General features: G+C 46.2%; 1 protein-coding gene across 6 annotated transcripts in view; it reads right to left on the bottom strand.

The window, feature by feature from the left end:
• QRICH1 (glutamine rich 1) overlaps window positions 1-20,394 on the bottom strand; it is a 308,643-nt gene that overhangs the window by 128,740 nt on the left and 159,509 nt on the right. For all 6 annotated transcript variants that reach the window (XM_085624337.1, XM_085624341.1, XM_085624340.1 and 3 more), the window contains 2 exons: window positions 15,123-15,294; window positions 1,756-1,910 (listed from right to left, as the gene is read on the bottom strand). In XM_085624337.1, the coding sequence (XP_085480463.1) occupies window positions 1,756-1,910; window positions 15,123-15,294 (327 nt within the window). The remainder of the gene's footprint in view (window positions 1-1,755; window positions 1,911-15,122; window positions 15,295-20,394) is intronic.

Genomic DNA, 20,394 nt, shown 5'->3' with positions numbered 1-20,394 from the left:
GAAGGCCCTGAAGATTTCAGTTTAGCTTTAGAAGTCCCAGAATGATGTGGCAAGACTAGCTCTGAGGAGACTTTAGGTTCTTTCTCCTTTTTTCGAGCTTCTTTGGTCGGATGAGAGGTTTTAAGGTGTTTATTGACCTCCTGAGACTGACCCTCAGGTGAACTGGGCCTCTTATAGGATTAAGAGGAAGTGTCACTCTCCTCCTCAGAAGCTCCCTCAGTCTTCTTCAGCCACAACAAAAGTCTGCCCTCTCTATCTCTAAGAGTCTTAGATGAAAAGGTGTGGTAGATTTTACATGGTCTTGCCTCATGATGAGGATAAAGGCAATAGGTGCAATCCTTGTGGGCTTAAATCTATATGAACCCTCTTCTTTCCGCAGGATTTACAAGGGTGAAATAGTCCTTTCCTGTCAGACATTGTCCAGTAAGAATAAAAAAATAAAAAAAGGACGTATCTGAGAGAAATTTTGAAGAACTGAGCAGAGCTCAGGGAGACTCCCTTCACACATGACGTGCGGTGAAAATCTGAGTGATTCAGCCTCTCTTGTGAAGGTTCTAGAGGGTGCTGGTTACTAATTGGTTGTATTTGTTTTTTTGTGGTTTTTTTTTAGAAAAGGCGGTAGATAGGCTATTAAATGCATGGTTGCCTCCATGAGCCTATTTAAGTTTTTCAATTACTGCTTTATTTATATTACCGTGGGACTTCCACTTCGACGACCGGGAATGATTCAAGCATGTGAATCTATGAAAGATACCACAATACTGGATAACCCTAGTTCCTCACCTTGCCCCAGCACTGCTAAGAAACTATGGCATAAAGAAGAGAGTCATTCTGCCCATCGGTCCCAACTGGCTGCCTGAACTATAGCAAACTCCAATTTCATTTAAGACAGTCAAGAACACTCAGATCATCCCCAAATAAGGTTAAGTGGTAGCAGGTCCCCATGTTCTAAAAATATAAATAGCAAATGGTAGAAAAATATTTGGGGTGATCTTGAAACGCACATTTTCTTTTTAGCATGTATTAATTTAAATTGGTCTATTCTTTCTACATGTACATAAAAGCCTATTATTCAGAGCAGTGAAAGCTTTAACCGGACAATTAATGTATTGTGCATCATTTACTGCGTTGTGTTTTATCCGAGTTTCTATAACCTACTACAACCTGTAATAACAGTCACCAATTACATGCCTTTGCAACAATGCAAAGTCAAGTGACCAAAAGGACGATATTGGTAATTCTCACAGAAATGCATTGGTTCTGGTGACGCAATACCCTCCGCCAGTACAGCCCCATACCGACTGATTGCCCCAGAACTTCAAGAACAAGCGTCACACAAGTGACAGAGGAGTAGGTGGCTCCAAATTGTATTTAAATATAAATACAGAAATGTGAAAAGGAAAAAATAAACGGTTGTAAAGTAATCTTTAAGTTTACTTTCCGGCACTCTGAACACTCTCAATGGTAGCCTGCTTTCTTTTTAAGTTCAAACCAAGTCATTCAGAATGTCAAACTCTTTTACTATGATTTTAAAGAAAAACACCACAACATTCTTCCCTTCTCACCACCCCCCCACCCCTCTCCCTTGCCCCCTTCCTTCACGGTTACCAATTAATCTTTTTATCTCTACTCCCCTAGTTTTCCTACTCTCAATCTACCAAATGTGGTCAAAGAAGCAGAAAATACAAGAAAACAGACCGGTCTTGAGATACATACATGTATGTGCAGAACAACATAAAGGAGTGTTCTACCCACCTTCTGAATGCAGAGATAAATGTAATAGAGAACATCGGGGTCATAAGGTTCTCCATCTCCATTCCGACACTCTCTCGACATCAAGCAGAGCCCATAATTCAACTCCGCCACCGCAGAGGAAATTAGATCTTCCTGAAACCTCAACAGCTGCCGTCCTAAAAAGCAAAACATTGCAATTCATTCCAGTACCATAAGCAAGGAGTAGCACAATATCTGCAATAAGCACAATTAAAAACTACTTACGCAGAAAGCACCTCACAATATGATAGGAATAGGCTACTTACCAGTATGCATCTGTTCTTGGCATGCAGAGCTGCAGATCTACACACTGTGCATAGATCGCATCTGGTGTTGGGCCCGGATGTTGCAGTTGTTTTTCTCTTGGAAAGTCTTTGGAAGTCACGAAGTATGGGACTCCTCCTTTGGATCATATTGCGCATGGGCTTCGCCTCCATCCTCAGATTGTTTTTCGCCAGCGGGGAAATGATGGAGCTTTGTAAGAAACAGGAAAGATGCCCATATGTGCTGTATCTAAATAAGATAAAACTGGAACAGATAAAGGTAGCCGGGGAGGCGGGTGGGCGTGTGTAGATCTGCAGCTCTACATGCCAAGAACAGATGCATACTGGTAAGTAGCATATTCCGTTCGAGGCATATGAGCTGCAGATTACACACTGTGCACAGATTGTGTAGCAGTACCCCCTCCTAGCGGCGACCACCAGTATCTGTTGCAGTTTTTTGAAACAGTGTTTTGAGGACAGCCTGGCCCACACTAGCTTGTTGCTTAGTTTGCACGTCTACACAATAGGTTTAGTGAAAGTGCGCGGTGTAGACCATGTAGCTGCTTTGCAGATATCATCTAAGGGTGTAGAGTGGGCTTTAGGGGGAACAGATAGCGTTCGTTTTGCTTTGTGGTAGCAAATCTGTATGCATTTAACAATCCACCTAGCTATCCCAGATTTGGAGATAGGGTTGCCTTTGTGTGGTGGTGAGAAAGACACGAATAGTTGTTTGGTCTTGCGAAAAAAGTTGTGTTCGCTCAATATAGTAGAGTAAAGCTCTTCTGACGTCTAGGGTGTGCAGAGCTCTTTCTGCAATGGTTTTTGGCTGCGAGAAGAATACGGGCAGTTCCACAGATTGGTTGAGGTGAAAGGGAGAAATGACTTTAGGAAGGAATTTTGGATTAGTGTGGAGAACAACCTTATTATGATGCATTTGCAGAAAAGGTTCTTGAATGGTGAGTGCTTGTATCTCACTGACCCTTCTGAGGGAAGTAATGGCTACAAGGAAAGCTGTTTTCCATGTTAACAATTGAAGCTCACATTTATGTAGAGGTTCAAATGGAGGCCCCATTAGTCTTGTGAGAACGATGTCTAGGTTCCACACCGGTGAGGGTGGCACTCTAAGGGGAATCATTCTCTTAAGGCCTTCCATGAAGGCTTTTATGGCAGTTACTCTGAAGAGTGATAGATGCTGTCTATTTTGTAGATACGCTGGTGTAGTCTAATAGACGTGTAGGCTAGGTTGCATCTTTGTAGGTGTAGTAAGTAGCCTATGATGTGTTGGATAGACACATCTAACATAACATAACATAACATAACACGTGCATTTGTAAAGCGCACGTTCACCACTACGGGTATCTTGGCGCTGAATAACAGATGTTTATTGTTACCCAACTCAATGGTACTCATTTTATCGACCTCAGATGGATGAAAGGCTGAGTGGACCCGCCGGGATTTGAACCTGTGACCATGAGGTCGAACACAGGCCCCTGCAGCAGACGCATTAGTCCACTGAGCCACCAGACCCGGCTAAGGGATTGACATTATTGTTGTGACAATAAATCACGAAACGTTTCCACTTGGCTGCGTAGCAAGCTCTAGTGGTAGGTCGACTAGCTTCTTTAATGACGTTCATACAGTCAGGGGGAAGATTAAGCTAACCAAATTCTAGGATTTCAGGAGCCAGATCGCAAGGTTGAGCTGAGCTGGGTCCGGGTGTCTGATCTCTCCATGGTTCTGGGTTAAGAGGAGTGGGGAGAGGTGTAATTTTTGATGCGGAACTACGGAGAGTTCCAGCAATGTGGTGTACCACGGTTGTCTGGCCCAAGTTGGAGCAACTAGGATGAGAGTTAGGGAATGTTGCTGTAGTTTGCGCACCACTAAGGGAATGAGTGGGAGAGGCGGAAAAGCGTACGCAAATCTACCTGCCCAGTTCATCCATATCGCATTGCCTTTGGACAATGGGTGTGGATATCTGGCGGCGAAGCTTGGGCATTTGGCATTATTGTGGGTGGCGAAGAGGTCTATTTGTGGTTGCCCCCACGTTTGAAAGAATGGTTGAAGAACTTGTGGATGAAGTTCCCACTCGTGGATTTGCTGAGTTTGACGGCTCAACAGATCTGCAATGGTATTTTGGACTCCTGGGACATGTGCTAGGAGAAAAATGTTTTGAGGTATGGCCCACCTCCATATGGTCTGTGCTAGCTGAGAGAGCTGCAGAGTGTGTGCCGCCCTGTTTTTGGATGAAGTACATTGCTGTCATGTTGTCTGCGCGGACTAAGACAGCCTTGCCTAAGACGTGTGTTTGAAAGGCTTTCAGGGCTAGAAATATGGACAGTAACTCCAGATGGTTGATGTGGAGTAACTTTTGTTGAGGTGTCCACCTGCCCTGCATGGTGTGATGTAGTAGATGAGCTCCACAGCCGGAGAGCGATGCGTCCGCTGTTAGAACTATTTGAGGAACCGGCTCTAGGAACGGTCGCCCTTTGGAAAGGTTTTTGGCGGTCCACCACTGCAGAGAGCGATGGGCACGACCGTCTACCAACACCAGATCTGTTAGCTGACCTTGAGCCTGGTTCCATTATCGTGCTGGGCACTCTTGGAGAGGACGCATCTGGAGTCTTGCATGAGGTACTATGAATATGCAAGAGGCCATCATCCCTATAAGTTGCATGAACACTCGGGCTGGAAGAGAGTGTTAGATTGAAATTTGGCGCGAAGAGCTTGTATGCTTGCTATTCTGGCAGGGCCGGGGTAGGTTAACGCTTTTGAGGTGTCTATGGTGGCACCGAGGTATTGTTGTATGTGGGAGGAATGCAGATATGGGACTTGGCGTAGTTTACTTTGAAGCCCATGTCGTGAAGTAGTTGGATAGTGGCGCGAGTGTGTTGTACACACTGATTGTATGAGCTGGCTTTTATAATCCAGTCGTCTAGATATGGGAAGACGTGGATGTGTTGTATTCTCAGGTGTGCTGCCACTACTGCTAGGCACTTGGTAAACACTTGTGGCGCTGTGGTGATTCCGAAGGGGAGTACTTTGAATTGGTAGTGGTGACCGTCCACTTTGAATCTGAGAAACTTCCTGTGAGCGGTGTGAACGGAAATGTGGAAATAGGCGTCCTTGAGGTCTATGGTGGTTAGGAAGTCGTTTTGGAAGAGCAGAGGAAGCACCTGCTGGGGTGTGACCATGTGAAAGTGGTCTGAGTGTATGTATTGGTTTAGGGGTCTGAGGTCCATAATGGGCCTGAGAGAGACGTCTTTCTTTGGAATGAGAAAATATAGGGAGCAAACTCCCTTGTTTTGTTGGTGGGCAGGAACTGGTTCTATTGCATTTTTTTGTAGGAGGGAGATTACCTCCTGCTTTAGAAGTGACAAATGTTCCTGTGACATTGGGCGCTGTTTGGGTGGAATGGTAGGGGGGGTAGATGTTAGCTCTAGACAGTAGCCGGACTGGATTATTTGTTGCACCCACACCCATCTGTCGGAGGTGATGGTAGCCCAGACAGGAAGGAAATTGTGGAGTCTGCCCCTGACTGGAGTGGAATAATCTGGGGGAAGTGGAGGGAAGTCACTGGGTGGGGGTGAAGGCAGAGCGGGAGGTGTTAGTTTTGCCTCTGCCTTTGTTGTTGTTACCTCTGTAACTGCCTCTTTGATAACCCCTAGTGAAGGTGGATTGGGTAGGAGTTTTGTAGGAAGTGGAGGCGCTGTCGGAGGAGTAGCCTCTGGTGTTGCTTCTAAAGGAGGAACGGCGAAAGGAGCGTCTGGGAGCTTGCGACTGCAAGGCTCCCATAGATTTTGCCAGGTCTGTGTCCTTCATTTTTTCGAGGGCTATATCGACATTAGGACCAAACAGATGTTTCTCATCAAAGGGGTAGTTAAGGATGGAACTTTGAACCTCAGGTTTGAAACCTGAGATGCGTAGCCAGGCATGCCTACGCAGAAGGGTGCTGGTATTTATTGCCCTGGAGGCGGTGTCAGCTGCATCGAGGGCACAACGGATGAAGTGTTTGTGATGGTTTTACCCTCTTGAATCAATTTGTTGGCCTTATGTTTATATTTGTCAGGGAGGTGTTGCATGATTGACTCCAGCTCATCATAATGTGCCCTGTCATATCTGGCTAGGAGCACTTGGGTGTTAGAGATACGCCAGATGTTGGCCGCCTGGGACACCGTCCGTTTGCCAGAGGCGTCTAGGAGTTTAGACTCCTTATCTGGCGGTGGAGCCTCATCTGATGCCTGGGAATTGGCACGTTTCCTCGCATTGCAGACTATCAGGGAGTCGAGTGGTGCGGGGCTTTTAATATAGGGTGGGTCTTTTGGGGCGGCTTTATATTTTTTCTCAATGCGTGGGTTAATGAACCTGACCATAACTGGGTCTTTAAAAACCTCTGGTGCGTGCTTAATAAACCCCTTAAGCATCGGCAGAATTGAGGTGGACCTCTGTGCAGTGTCAAATGTATCAGAGGAAGTCCTCCTCTACGGGGTCTGTGTGGAGATCAACCCCGTGGTAGCGGGCAGCCCTATGGAGAAGCTGGTTAAAGCCCATGGTGTCCTCTGGGGGGGGGGGGGGATGTGGGGGGGCCTAGAAGGGTAAAGATCGTCCTGTGGGACTTCTGAGATGTTGTAGTCGTCCCATGGGTCTGGGGAGCCTGTAGGAGTAGGGTCCCCTGTTGGTTGGTTGTCCGCCCCGTCGTCGTAGATAATATCATCATCATCCTCATCTGGAGATGGTGTGTGAGAATGATGGGGTGGGGGTGGAGGAGGTGAAGGAATCCTCAAAAGGGGAGGTGGCAAAGTCTCTCCTTTTTGGTGGTGGAGCTGGTGCAGGCTTGTCCAGTGATCTTTTTTTGTGCTTACCGCCAAAGGCCGTGTCTTTGGATCCTTTACGAGGGTTTTTTTGGTAAGGATCGGGTCGAAACAGTTAGTCTGTAAGGGGCAGATCCTTCGGTGCCGATGGTGTCGGAGCCGTGGGTTTTTTAGGAGTCGATTCGGCACTGGTTCTTGGTTTTGAACCGTGGGGTTTAGCAGTGTCTTTTGACTTCCTCGGTTCCGAGGTGGCTTTCGGCTTCGAGGTTTGGGCGTTAAGGCTTTTCGACTTCTTGCTCGCTCAGAGGAGCCGGTGCCAGTCTTCGGCGCCGAGAGCTTCGGTGTCAAGCTCGGCGCGGACGAGGAAAGGGGCGTTTTCTTTTTCAGTGCCGAAAAAATCACATCGGCACCGAAAAAGAAAACGAGGGTAGGCTGGCTTGAGTCCGAGCTGCCTGAAGGCGTGATGGGCTTCTTAACCGGGTCCGGAAGCGAGGTATGGGAAGCAGTCTTTTGGTGCATACCTAGGCCCGAAGCCTTTTTCAATGGCATGGAGGGGGGTTTAGGGTCGGGGTAGACGTCTGTACTCACGCCCCTCTGTGCCGGAGTGATGTCCTCGACGTCGGAGTCGTCCGCTTCGGAGGCGCTGACGAGGCCTTCTTCGGTGTGCTGTTCCGGAACATCGACGCCTTCTTCAAAGATGTCGTCGGGGATCGGATCGAAGTCGACGAGTGAGCCATTGTTCTCCTTGCTAGTCGGTCCCGGATCGTCTTCTTCGATCGGAAGGAGGCGCAAGCTGGACAGTCCCTTGCCTCGTGTTCTGGGGAGAGGCAGAGGTTGCACACCTCATGGAGATCGGTGTGGGGAAACTTCGACCCACATCGAGGATCTTCTTAAATAGCGTCCTTTCCATCAGCCAGGACCGGAGCCCAGGTAGACCCGAAGGCCTTAGTCGACGACCGGAATCGAAGACTTAGATTGTTGAGTCACGTTGAGTGTTGGAGAACGCGATCGAGACAATACCGTCGAAGGGGGAGGGGGGGGGGGGGGTGGGGGGGACGGGGGGACGGAGGGGGGGGGAGGATTGCGCGGCGATCAGGAAAACTGGAACGGTTCCGAACTGGAGCGCGAAGAACACATCTGAGCCCGATGGCGGAAAAAAACAATCTGAGGATGGAGCCGAAGCCCATGCGCAATATGATCCAAAGGAGGAGTCACATACCTTGTGACTTCCAAAGACTTTCCAAGAGAAAAACAACTGCATCATCCGGGTCCAACACCAGATGGCGATCTATGCACAGTTTGTAATCTGCAGCTCATATGGCTCGAACATATATTTTCATGCCGTTTAATCATATCTAATTCATGATGACGAAATGTGTATGTAAACTGCAAGATGAATTATTGGTTCTGATTATTTAAGTGCTCTTTTTCTGGCTGCATACAGGCTACTTTGTCTTAGTTCCACAATTACCCCTTCAGACATTTAGAGCCATCAGCACATTCATCACATCACACTTGTTGAATCTCGTGGTAGCAGACCCCCAGTTGGTGTAAGTGACTCTCAATCACATGCTTCTTGAAATCAAAGAAATGCAAAGGAGAATCATCCAGATTTTCCCTCTTTCTCCACAGTGACTTTAGTTCAGACCCTATAATGTGGGTAGGTCATACATAGCAAAGGATGGAAGGGAACACTCTCCCTAACACCTGTCCCATCCATACCCATAAAGTGATTAAAGACATTTTCTAGTTGGTTATTCAGGCCATGTGGCGGAGAGAAAAATGAATAGCCAGTTTCTCGCCATAAATTCTCAGAAATCTAACATCTAGCAGGTGATTCAGTTGCCTGTTTACTGTGTACATCTCTTAGCCTAGCGAAGTTTCTGTCAATCACATCAGTCATCACAAAGTCACCTGCACTAATTATAAGTTTCCAACCATGACATCACCACTTAAATCAGTTTTAGGTAAAAGACCATCTCCACCCCATTAGGGGCACAGACATACATTGCTTCCAAAGTGTGCTGCATACTATTAAGTATCTTCCTTTTATGTCCCGAAACACAGCTTCTCCATTAAGTAGCACTCACTGTGTATCCAGATGAGTTTGCGCCTAGAATAGGAGGTGCTCTGAGAAGCATACATACATCATCTTCACTTCATCAACAAGCGGGTGTGAATTTCAGTTTCAAGGTGGTTCTCCTGCAAGAATGCTCTTGACAATGCCCATCTCCTAAGGAAGGGCAACACTCTTTGCTTCTTATAGAAACTGTTAAGACCCCCCACACTCCATGAGAACACATTTTTATTCCCACAACAACCGATCGATAAAACGTAGCCGCAGAACAGTGGCGGGGCCTTTTCTTCACAGCCCAGGGGCATTCAATCACATAGGTCAGCCCTGCATAAACATCTGGGCCACACTCAGCAGAGTCCATAAAGATCCAAAGGGGGCAGCTTTTCCTCCTAGGCCCAGCTGTCCCTCCATCTTCTAGTATGTCACCTCCACGCCGCTAACTGCTCGGGCTTCAACACTAGTCATCCACAGTCTTCAGAGTTGGTGCTACATTCCTTTACCAGCATCACACCCTTGTCCCCCAGCATCTGTGCTCCTTTATGAAAGACAATATCCTCCATCCGAGGATGCATCCGACCACTAGGTTTCCCGTAAGAATCATTTTTTGAAGGAGTTCACCAAGCTGCAGTTCCTCATTCTCCCTGTTTCTCCCATCTGTACAGCCAGTTGCAGGCGTATCTGGTCTACAAGAACAACTTGGGGACAGGAATACATCCGGGAGGTCCCAACAGGGGCCACGGTTCAAACGGGCCCTGGAAGCACAGTTAGTTCTCGGGAAGCCAGGCTGGAGTGCTCGGGTGCAGAGTTGTTAGGTCAGGTGGGCGTGTGCATCACGGACACTCATGGTTGTCGGTCTCGCCAGTAGAGGTGACAAAAACAGGACAGCTGGGCCACTCTAAGTGGGTCTCTACGGGGCTGGCATACCTCATTGGCTGCCCGGGTCTTGGAGTCCAGATTGGACTCACACAGGCCTTGGTTGCTGCAAGAGGTTCGGTGACCCTGGTACTGATGCTGTATGGCTCTGGTTGGTCGTGGCGTCTTCTCACTTGGTGGGGAGACTGATCTGACCTCCTGGAGCACAGTGACATCTTCCTGGGCAGCTGCTGCGTCGGTGAGACCGGGAAGCAGCAGAATGGAGAATTGGGCTTTGCTGTTTGGTGCCTGCAAGCTGCGGGGGAGTAGCTCCTCTACTCCAAGGGAGATTGCTGGCAATGCACTGAGGTTCTTGGCAGATGAACAGCAGTGTCTGTGTGTCATGATAGTCAAGGCAGGGTTTGGCACCAAAAACTTCACAGCTGGTCCTCAGTTTGCGCTCCTTCGCTCTTCTTTGCCCCCTTCTTCCTGTGTCTGTCGAGTCTAAGTTCCTGGTGTCAGGGGTGCCATCTAAATACTCAATTTAGGGACATTGAGGGCAGTGTTGGGTAGTAGCCAACGGGCTACTTACCATTGGGGTGCATACACCCCCTATATGACCACTTTGTGTGGGGAGTGGGCATAAACTGACCAAGGGTATATATTTTCACCAAAAATAAAGGTGGTGGGATTCTACTTTTCAAGTTCACTAGAGGTAACTCACTTTAGGGGTGTACCTGGCCTGATAGTTAACACGCCTCCTGACTAGCTTCCCACCTGCAGGGGTTGAAAAACCTGTCTGTGGTGGCAGGCTGGTCTACACCAGTCAGCCAGTACACTAGAGGTTGCTGGATTTTCAGAGGACACCTCTAAAGTGTCCTCTGGGTGCATGTCTCAATAAATCCACTACTGGAATTAGTAAGGATTTATTATGACTAGGTGTGTTATATCAAACACTTGGTGTTTCAGTGAAGCCTCCATGTAGCTGGGGAAACTCGTAATGACCAGTGCCCAGTAAATGTACTTAAGATTGCTTCCCTGTTCACTTGTACTATCTAGCAATTAAACTAGACAGCACAGGGGCATATCTGCTCATGCAGATATGACGACATGTAATATAATGCACCATGCCTTAGGGCTGCTGTAGGGCTGACTTATTTTTTATTTTATTTTTATTTTACAGAGCCTTATATAGCGCGAACTTGACCCGAATTGGGAATCAGAGCACTTTACATAGCACCAGTTGCTTTACACACATTCATTTTTATTAGGCACGGGGAGATTAAGTGATTTGCCCAGAATCACAGGATGTTCAGCGTCATTTCAGAGACTCGAACCCAGTTCCCCGGATTCTAGGTCGACCGCCCCAGCTGTTAGGCCAACTCCTCTCCCCTACTTATATTGAATGCAGTGTCTGTGGATATGGCACACAGGAGGTGGGCCATGTCATGTCCTTACTTTTTTATGCATCATGGCACGCAGCCTGCAATGGCAGTTCGCATGTTGGTGCTGAGGGGGTCTCTTTGGGTGGCATTTTACATGCTGCAACCCTGAAGGACCCTCTTTAGGACCCCATGCCCTAAGTACCTGGGGTACCATTTACTAGGGAATTACAGTGAGTGCTAAAGGTATTGCAGATTGGGGAACAAGTGAACAGTTAAAGTGTCCCTTTTGGCTAGGGGCATCAGTAACATGTCTGAACCAGACAGTGGAGATTAACAATCTAACAATGGAACTGATGACCCTGCACATTACCAAGTCATAGGAGGAGTTATACCTTGTGACCTGAGAGACTTCTTTGAAGAAAAACAAGTTGTACACATCCGAGCCAAACAGTAGATGACAGGGGTATGCAGAGTAGGTGTATCTGCAGCGACACATGCCACAAACGTAGTTTTAGAATCAGCATTTTTGGCAAAGGTGTCCATGTGGTTCTAAGTCCTCTCATTTTCTATTCATATGGCATCCCTTTTTGTCTGCCTAACAGGTCTACATTAATGGTTTTGCTTTCCTGATACATCATAAAGATTATGTTTTTTGCTGTTGCTTACGTCCAGATTTCTTGTGGCAGCTGAGACTTGAAATGATATAGTTCCTCTCTGGTCTATAGCAAGGCACTTCAGAAGCTCAACACTCTGCATACTTGTCCTAAAAGTGGTTACATTAAGGTGAAACTAGGTGTAAATCTTTCACAGACAGAGATATCTACAATAAAAGTAAGATAATCTATGCTACCCAAGATAACCTAGGGTTCTTTGATCAGACCATGATGAACTTAAAAGCAAGTACTACTGTAGCCCCCCCCCCGCCCAAAACAGAAATCCTACAGACAAATACAGGGCCTGCCTTATCACCTATTCTATTTGATGCCTATGTGAAACCATTGGCAGTCATCCTTGGCTCCCACAAGACTGAGTACCAAATATATGTTGATGACACTGACCTCCAATTCAAACTCGAATACAATTCTGGCAACCTCTTTAAGCTATTTAACTGTTGCTCGGTCAGTCGATGCAGAATAACTTGGTATGTGTTAATAGAAAAAGGGCTGGAATTCAGCTCTTTAGCTTGGTCAGCCCTTTCTCTCTAACCTTTCCCTGAGGACTTCGCCCCCCCCCCCCAAACCCAGTGACCCAAACTTGCAACCTCGCTCTTAAGTTTCACAGCAATCGCACACTTTTTCCACACATAAATAAAGGTCAACAAAACAGCATATCCCCACCATCACCGACTAAAATCTTGGGTCGTAGAGAAAATCATGAACAAACACCTCATCGAATACCTCAACAGTCATCAACTACTACGGGTTTCAGACCCAACCACAGCACGGAAACTGCTCACACTGCTGCCACCGGATGGCATCCGCTTAACTCTGGACAGAGGAGGCACGGTGGCCCTCATCCTCCTGGACCTATCCGCAGCATTTGACAGTCTCCCACCCCATCCTCATCCAACGCCTAAACAATATCGGAATCCAAGGACAATCATGCCAATTAATCTGCTCCTTCTAACGGGAAGCACCCACTCAGTCAGCCTGACACCGTATGCATCGGTCACCCACTTACAAAGTTCTGCAAGAATACATGGCCTCCCAAACAAAGATGGTGTCTGGCTGCTGCTTCGGCCTTGTGAGAGCCCTAAGAAAGACTCTGAATAGGCTCCCAATGGAGTCACATAGAATTGTGATCCAAGGATTGATTCTTTCTTGCCTTGACTATAGCAACTCTTTACTTGGGTATCCCAGTCTCTGTCGTCAAAAAATGTCAAATTATTCAGAACGCTGCCGCACGAATACTTCTAGGTATCGCAAAACCTCAGTCAGCACAAACAGCACTTAAAACTCTCCACTGGCTGCCCATAGGTTGTAGAGTACAATTTAAGGCACTATGCATGACACATCGGGCAAAACACAAAGGGGGCTCACATGTCCTCCATCAGCTGGACACCTCATCGGACAATGAGAGCATTTAGGTCTAATAATCTTGACTTACAGGTGGTCTCCAGAATCATAAAATCCAGTAGTGGGGGCTGCTCCTTTACACACCTTGCACCCAAACTCTAATTCCTTACTGATTAGGCGGAGGGCACATTTTTGAGGTTCAGAAAGAATCTAAAAACCTAGCTTTTCACCTAATCACCCTTCTCTCGCTCCTTCTAGAATTGCTAGTGCTGGGAAGCTCGGTATCGGGTAGCCATGTGCTTTACAAATCAGGTGAATTGAACCCTCCCCGAGCCGGACCTTCTTTAACGCATACATGCTGCCTCTAGCCAGCATCATCTGCTTTCAAGATAAACATCCTCTCTTATGCAGGCGATACCCAACTCATTCTCTCCCTCACAGACAAAACGCTCCGTACCCGGATGAAGTTAAATGCCTGCATGACTGAAATCGCACACTCCATGAAGACCAACTGTCTAAAGCTGAACACTGACAATACTGAAATCGAGATCACCATGGGATTTCACGTGGTGGCTAACAGAGCTAGGACCAACACCACCCCCTCCACCCATGCCAAGAAACTCAGGATCATCATCAACAGCAAACTTGACATGGCAGCCAAAGTCAATGCTGGCACCACCTCATGTTCCCAACCCTGAAGCTGGAGAGGGACATTTTCAACTGGCTCTCAATCAGTACGTGGAAAATGGTTACGCATGTCCTGGTCACAAACGTTGAACAGAACCCAACATTTAGTAAATCCAGAAGGAGGCAACAAGATTTCACAAAGGTTCGAACTAGCTCTCTTCTTTTGCCTAATTACACACGCTGGGATGAATCAATGGTAAAATAAGTGGTGGTCACACTCACCGAATTACAAGCATCATAGCAGGCAACCAGCAGTGCAATGTTAGACTCTCTGCTGCAAATGGTTGCAAACTGCCTGTGCATTTTGTAAGCACTCAGACTGCTGCAGAACTATGCAGACATTGCCTAATCCAGAAGGCATAGCCTCAGTCATGCTTTAACACCCTCTTACATCTTTATAGGCTACTGCATTACTTCTCTCTTAGGTCGGAATTAAAGGGTCATAAAGCCACATTTGAGCAATATATTGCTCTCTGTAATTATAATGCATCCATATCCATGCTGTTTGTGTATTGTGAAGAGTGTGCTTTCTGTCTTTAGAGCACAAATTGGTAAAACCATTAGTGTAACAGTGGTGGCAGAGCCTACACAAATCTGGACTGGCCAGGTTTGCTCTGCTTTTCATACAGAATTGAATTCACATTTTCTAGCATAACCTCAGATCCAGTTCACTTCCCCAGTAGTGCTCCAGGTAAGTACTTAGGTACCTGGCTTTATCCTATAAAAATCAGTACAAAACGAACAGATTAAACAGGAGCAAAAATGGCCACAGCGCATGCAATGTGAAGTAAACTATATGCAGAAATGTGTCCACCTGCTCTCTTGTCAATATGTTCGGCTCCATACCATACAACGCACAAAGCCACAAAGAGTTCTACCATATTTCTGCCTCATCTGAAAGAATGTACAGGTTTTCATCTAGGTGTTGCCATAGAAAAACATCTGTGATCAAGTGAAAATGGATTTGTTACTCGTCTTGGGATATTTACCATTGAGAACGGAAACTACCATGTCTAATTCATAACAGAATGATTTTCCCACAACCTTCAAAATTAAGGAGCAAAATGCTCCTAGTTCAAAATACTACATGCAGCCACGCTGAGAAGGTTGGGCGAAAGGTGCTAGGAGGAAAGGTTAGTGAAGGACCGCTCAGGAGCAAACACTAGCTCCAGTTAAACACCAGTAAGCAAATGTTTCAACTCTTCAAAGCATTCAACTCTGTACACAAGGAACATGAAAAGACTGGTTGTTCAGACACTCACTACCAATAGGAGCTAATCGGTTGTGGGTATTCTTTTCCAGCTCTGCGTTCTTCATCTGTGCCCAGTTTTTCCACACTTCAAGTCCTTCTTCTGGCTTCAAGGAATTAGGGAGCATAAGTTCAGGTGACGGTTCAGGTTGAGGGTCCACTTCAGAAACTTGGACAGCTTGGCCCTGCGATCCAAAAGGCAAACAAACACTTAAATTGCTGATTTCTATACAAGAAAAGCAAACAATGCTTTAGGTTTTATGGGAGCAAAACTTGTGGCAAATTATTTCTCATTATCTTTGGAAGTGTTTGCTTCCATTTTTATTAATGAACAACCTGAACAGTGTGCAGAGAAAGGACCAGTATTCTCTAAAACAAAGGTTCACTTCATAATACAACCAAGAGGTTATTGTATAGGAAAGCTACATTGATGCTTAATCCCACACGCATCATCACGACCATGCCTAGCACCAAAACACCTGAACCCCTCCATTGAGCAAAAGAGATTGTGTTCTGGATGTATAGCTTTACAAGTTGTTGATTACACCAAGTCAAGAATGCTTCCGACAGCTTCAAAGGGGTGAAAACCTTCAAGTTCCTTCTTTCGAATTTCAGAGCCTAAAATAAAAAAAATAAAAAAACTTTCTTCACCTTCCGATATTCCTGTAGATATCAGATACAGCTTGAATGAGCTAGTGGAGGAATGGTGTGCAGAGAAATTTCACTTTCTAGGTTTCCAGGTTATTCGTTGCAATTTCACAGGCAATGCTCTATACATGCAATCTAGTGCTGAGCACTGGAATATTATTTTTTTCCCCAAAGGTTTTTGTTATATGCTACAGGTGCTACTCATGATTCTCGAGGTAGTCCTCTCAGGCACATTAGGCACTTGCAGAGAATTCACCACAGATTACCAAAGTATTGCCCCCACTGGAATGAGTGTTCCTCTAAGGACCTGTGAAACTGCCAAGAGAACAAGCTGCAAACCGATTGTTAAAGGTTCAATTAAAATTAGTCTGGCCAAGGTAAAGCACTCATTTAGTTTCTTCTGTGCTCACATGCCCAGTGGGTATGCAAGAGGTCCTCTGTATTCAACATCTAGGCTGAGCCACTAGTTAAATCCTACATTCCAATGCTGTACTTCTGTAGGTATGCTGCAGACTCCAAGCGGACGTCAGTAAGGTGGCGATTATTCTGCTACTGAGCATTTCCAACTCTAAACTAGATCGAGGAGTGAATGGATACCCACTGACGCATACTGAACATGGACAACAACTCTGAAAGGCTCCACTTCCTTTCAAGTGTGAAATCTGTGATTATGACTAGAGCATTGACTCTAATATCTCAGCAAGTGGTGTCCACTGCATGTACCACTGCCACAACCTACATAAAATGACTTCTTAGCTTGGTTTCTATATCTTTCAGAGATTCTGAAGGATCAAATCATTCATATGGAACTGCACATCCCACCCTGACCAAAAATCAAACAGAAGGACAAGTTATGTCCCCCATTCCAGAAAATTACCTTCATAGGAAACTTCACAAAAGGAGGCAGGGGAGATGGGAAACGGGAAGGACATGAATCTAGCAAAAGGTGGGGATAATCACCTAAAGAGGCCATAATGTTTTTCCATTGTGTTCCAGTTCGCAGCACGAGAAACCTTCTCCAGTGTCACTGCAGCGAAAAGGGCTGCTGACATGGCTACTGATCTGATGGATTGAGCTTTAGTCCGTTTGGCAAGGGCCTGTTACCCTTGATGTGACAAAACTGAATTACCGCCGAAATCCATCTTGCAACAGTAACTTTTGTGTTCGCAGTTCCTTCCCTGCCTTGGCCTAGGTCTAGCGCTCGTTATCCCCACAAAGCAAATACTCTGTCCAACTGGTGCTGACTAAGCTCCCATTCGTGGCAATTGTTTGTTGCTCTGCTGAGAGCATCCGCTAGTGTGCTATGCAAGCCTGGAACGTGTCCGGCTCTGAGAGAAATTCTATGCTCCATTGTCCAGTTCCATAACGCTTGAGCTTCCTGCGGAAACGTGAGAGACTTGGCTCCCACCTGTAAGTAGAACATACTGGTGGTATTCTCCGTATGAACCAGCACGGAGGCACCTGTTATCCTAGGTAGAAAGGCCTGTAGAGAGAGGGATTTGGCCTTTAATTCCAGACTGTTGATGTGCTTTAGTTTTTCAGAACTGGACCATTCGCCTTGAATTTGGAGGTCCTGTATGTGTTTTCCCCAGCCTTCCATAGAGGCATCCGTTGGCAGGATGTAATATGGAATCTCTTGCAAAAAAGTCAGGCCCTTCGAAAGATTTGGTCTATGGTACCACCACTGCATTGCTTCTTTCATAACCGGGGTGACCCGAACGATGTCTTTGAAGGATCCCGATATTTGCAGCCACTGTTGTTGAAGTTCCTCCTGGTCAGGTCTCTTCTAGGTCTATGGCTAATTAGCACATCCCTAGGAGCGATTTGTACCTCCTTACAGAAACTGACCTTTTTCTTGAGCTGGCCATAGCAAACTGCTGTAGTCTTATCTGGCGTCCGTCCGATAGAAAGGCTTTGCATTGGACTGTATCTAGTCTGGCTCCCAGAAATGGTATGATTTGGCTGGGAAGAAACGATGACTTTTTGAAGTTCACTATCAGTCCTAGCTTGTTGAACAGTTGAAGATAAGCGTTTGTGATTCTGGTAGCTTGACTTGCTGTTGGTGCCTTCAGCAGCCAGTTGTCCAAGTAGGGGAATGCTTGGTGACCTTGAAAAAGTAGAGCAGCGGCTACTGGAGTGAGGCATTTGGTAAATTTTCTTGGTGCCGATTTGAGGCCGAAAGGGAGGACCTAAAATTGGTAGTGGGTACCAGCTACCGTAAACCTGAGGAATTTTCGATGGATGGGGATGTGGAAATATGAATCTTCCAAATAGAGGGAAATTATGCGGTCTCCTCTGTAGAGGTGACGCAGGATCTTGGCCAAGGTTACCATCCTGAATGTTTGCTCTCTTAGGAACTTGAGCTTCCTGAGATCCAGTATTGGTCTCCACTCCCCCGATTTAATCTTTATCAAGAAAAAACGGGAGTGGAAACCCTGACCCCTTTATAGAGTTGGAACATCCTTGATTGCTTCTTTTGAGAGCATCATTTTTGCCTCCTTGTGCAATAAGTGAAGACCAGGGGCGGGGGTCTCCTTTGGGTGGAGTAGTGGGAGGTATTTCCGTGAACTCTAGAGTATGACCACAGTTCTCCCATTGACACAAAAAATTGGAGATCTTCGCAACCACTGGAGAGGTAAGGGGGTGGAGGGCAACGCTGGTACCCGGTCTAGATCATTGCTTTCTTCCAGCGTCTCGTCCCAGAGTAGGTGTTCTTTTGTGGCAGTCTTGACGAGAGAAACCAGCTGTAATAGACTGACGGTAAGTAGGAGGCTGGTAGGTTTGCCTGTATTGCGGTGGATAGGCTTGGTACTGATGGGTTCTCTGATCACCGACTCTGTATGCGGTGAAACCGCGTCCTTTTGCTCCTCTGAAAGGCATTTTTCTATATTGGAGAGTGCCCAACGCCTTTGCAGTGTCAGTTTTAATAGTGCCTTGTCAAAAAATTCCCAAGCAAATAGTCCCCATCAAACGCCATGTCTAAAATCTTTGTTTGCACTTCGGATCTGAAGGTAGTGGCTTTCAACCATCCCTGACGCCTTAACACTACCGCGCTTGCCAGCAGGCGGAAACCTGTGTTGGCTATATCCATAGCACAGTCAATGGTGTCCGAGGCTGCTCACTCTAACTCCAATAGGATCTTCTTAGCCTCCTATCTTCAGGGATGAGGTCTAGCATAGAGGCAATGTCAGACCACATTGTAGCGGCCGATGATTGATAAAGCATTGACCGCCTGGACTGTAACTGCAGCCATGCTGGAAAAACGCTTCCCCATACTGTCCGGCCTATGCACTTCCTTATCAGGGGGAGTTGAGATAGGAGCAGCTAGATTTTTAAAAAATCTTTGTGCTGCCTATGAAATGACAGAATCTGGTTTCGGGTGACCAGTGAGGCAAGTAGGGAAATCCTATGGTACCCTGTATTTCTGATCAATTTGAGGGAGCACTGGTGATACCGCGGCCAGTGTCTTCATAATCTTCACTCCCTCCTGCCAAATATAGTCAATTATGGGGATTGATTGAATGGATTTTCCAGTTTCCTCTTTGAAGTCATATAGAAAACAATCTGTATGCTTCACAGTCATCGGGAGATGAAATCTAGTGGACGTCCTTACCATTAAATTGTGGACCCCCCCATGTCTTCAGGAGGCAAGTCCGCTGGATGATGCGGCAGAGGGGAGGGAGTGGGCATGATGTAATCGTCCCAAGGATCTGTAGGTGGGTGAGGATCCAGGATCTGTCCTCATTTTACGGATCAGGCGGTCTGTAAATTGTAAAAATAAATATTGCAGCAGTTCTTTAAGACAGGATGATCTTTTGACAAGAGATAGTCCGCAGTCCTTCAACAACCCTCGATGGCTCATCAGATGTTAAAGCATTGAAATGTGGAGAAGGAGGGTCATTTTAGTCAGGTGTAGAAATGTAGCATAATTAATATGGATGCTGTCTGATGTTACAGAGAAAAGCTTTTAAATATTATTACATTTAGAAATGCAAAAAGGCTGATGTAGAAAAATGCATGTGTGACTGCTGAAGGATATTCTCCACTTTATCGTATCCAGAAAGCCAATAAAACATACTCGAAATCTTTTGTTCTGCGAGCGCATGACAACTGCGTCAGAACGGTTTAGCAAAAGTGCTCCGACTGATGCATTAGTGCAAGCCATTGAATGCAATCAAGGGGCCAAACAGAAAATCAGGATCATTAATTGGTTTCAGTGGTTATGCCTATCTGAAGAGGGATGTGCACATTCTGAAAATGAAAGATTGTTTGCAATACAAGTGCTTAAAACAAGGTCACATGATGTGATGTAATGTAATTGACTTCAAGACACCTATGTAGGACAACTTCTTTGGTGGAATTTTGACTGTAGTGTACTACTGCAGAATAACACCACCACTTAACAAGCCTGAACAGTGAGGAGTGTGGCTAATGTTGGGTTTTACAAAATGTGAGATAACTTGTGTTACTTTGGTGGCCAGCTGTTGAGGGGTTTGAAGACGGTGATTCCGTTATGCTTCTTTGCATCACCGTGCATCTGAGTGACTAGCCCCCAGAAACAACGTGGCCCTGTTTACGCCTGTTTCTCTCCTATATTGACTTTGGGTTGGAAGTCCTAGTCCTAGGAGATATTTTGT

This window comes from Triturus cristatus, chromosome 9, assembly GCF_964204655.1.
Source record: "Triturus cristatus chromosome 9, aTriCri1.1, whole genome shotgun sequence".
Lineage (NCBI taxonomy): Eukaryota > Metazoa > Chordata > Amphibia > Caudata > Salamandridae > Triturus > Triturus cristatus.
Note: the sequence above shows the minus strand (reverse complement) of the source record. Positions and strands in the feature narration are given on the sequence as shown.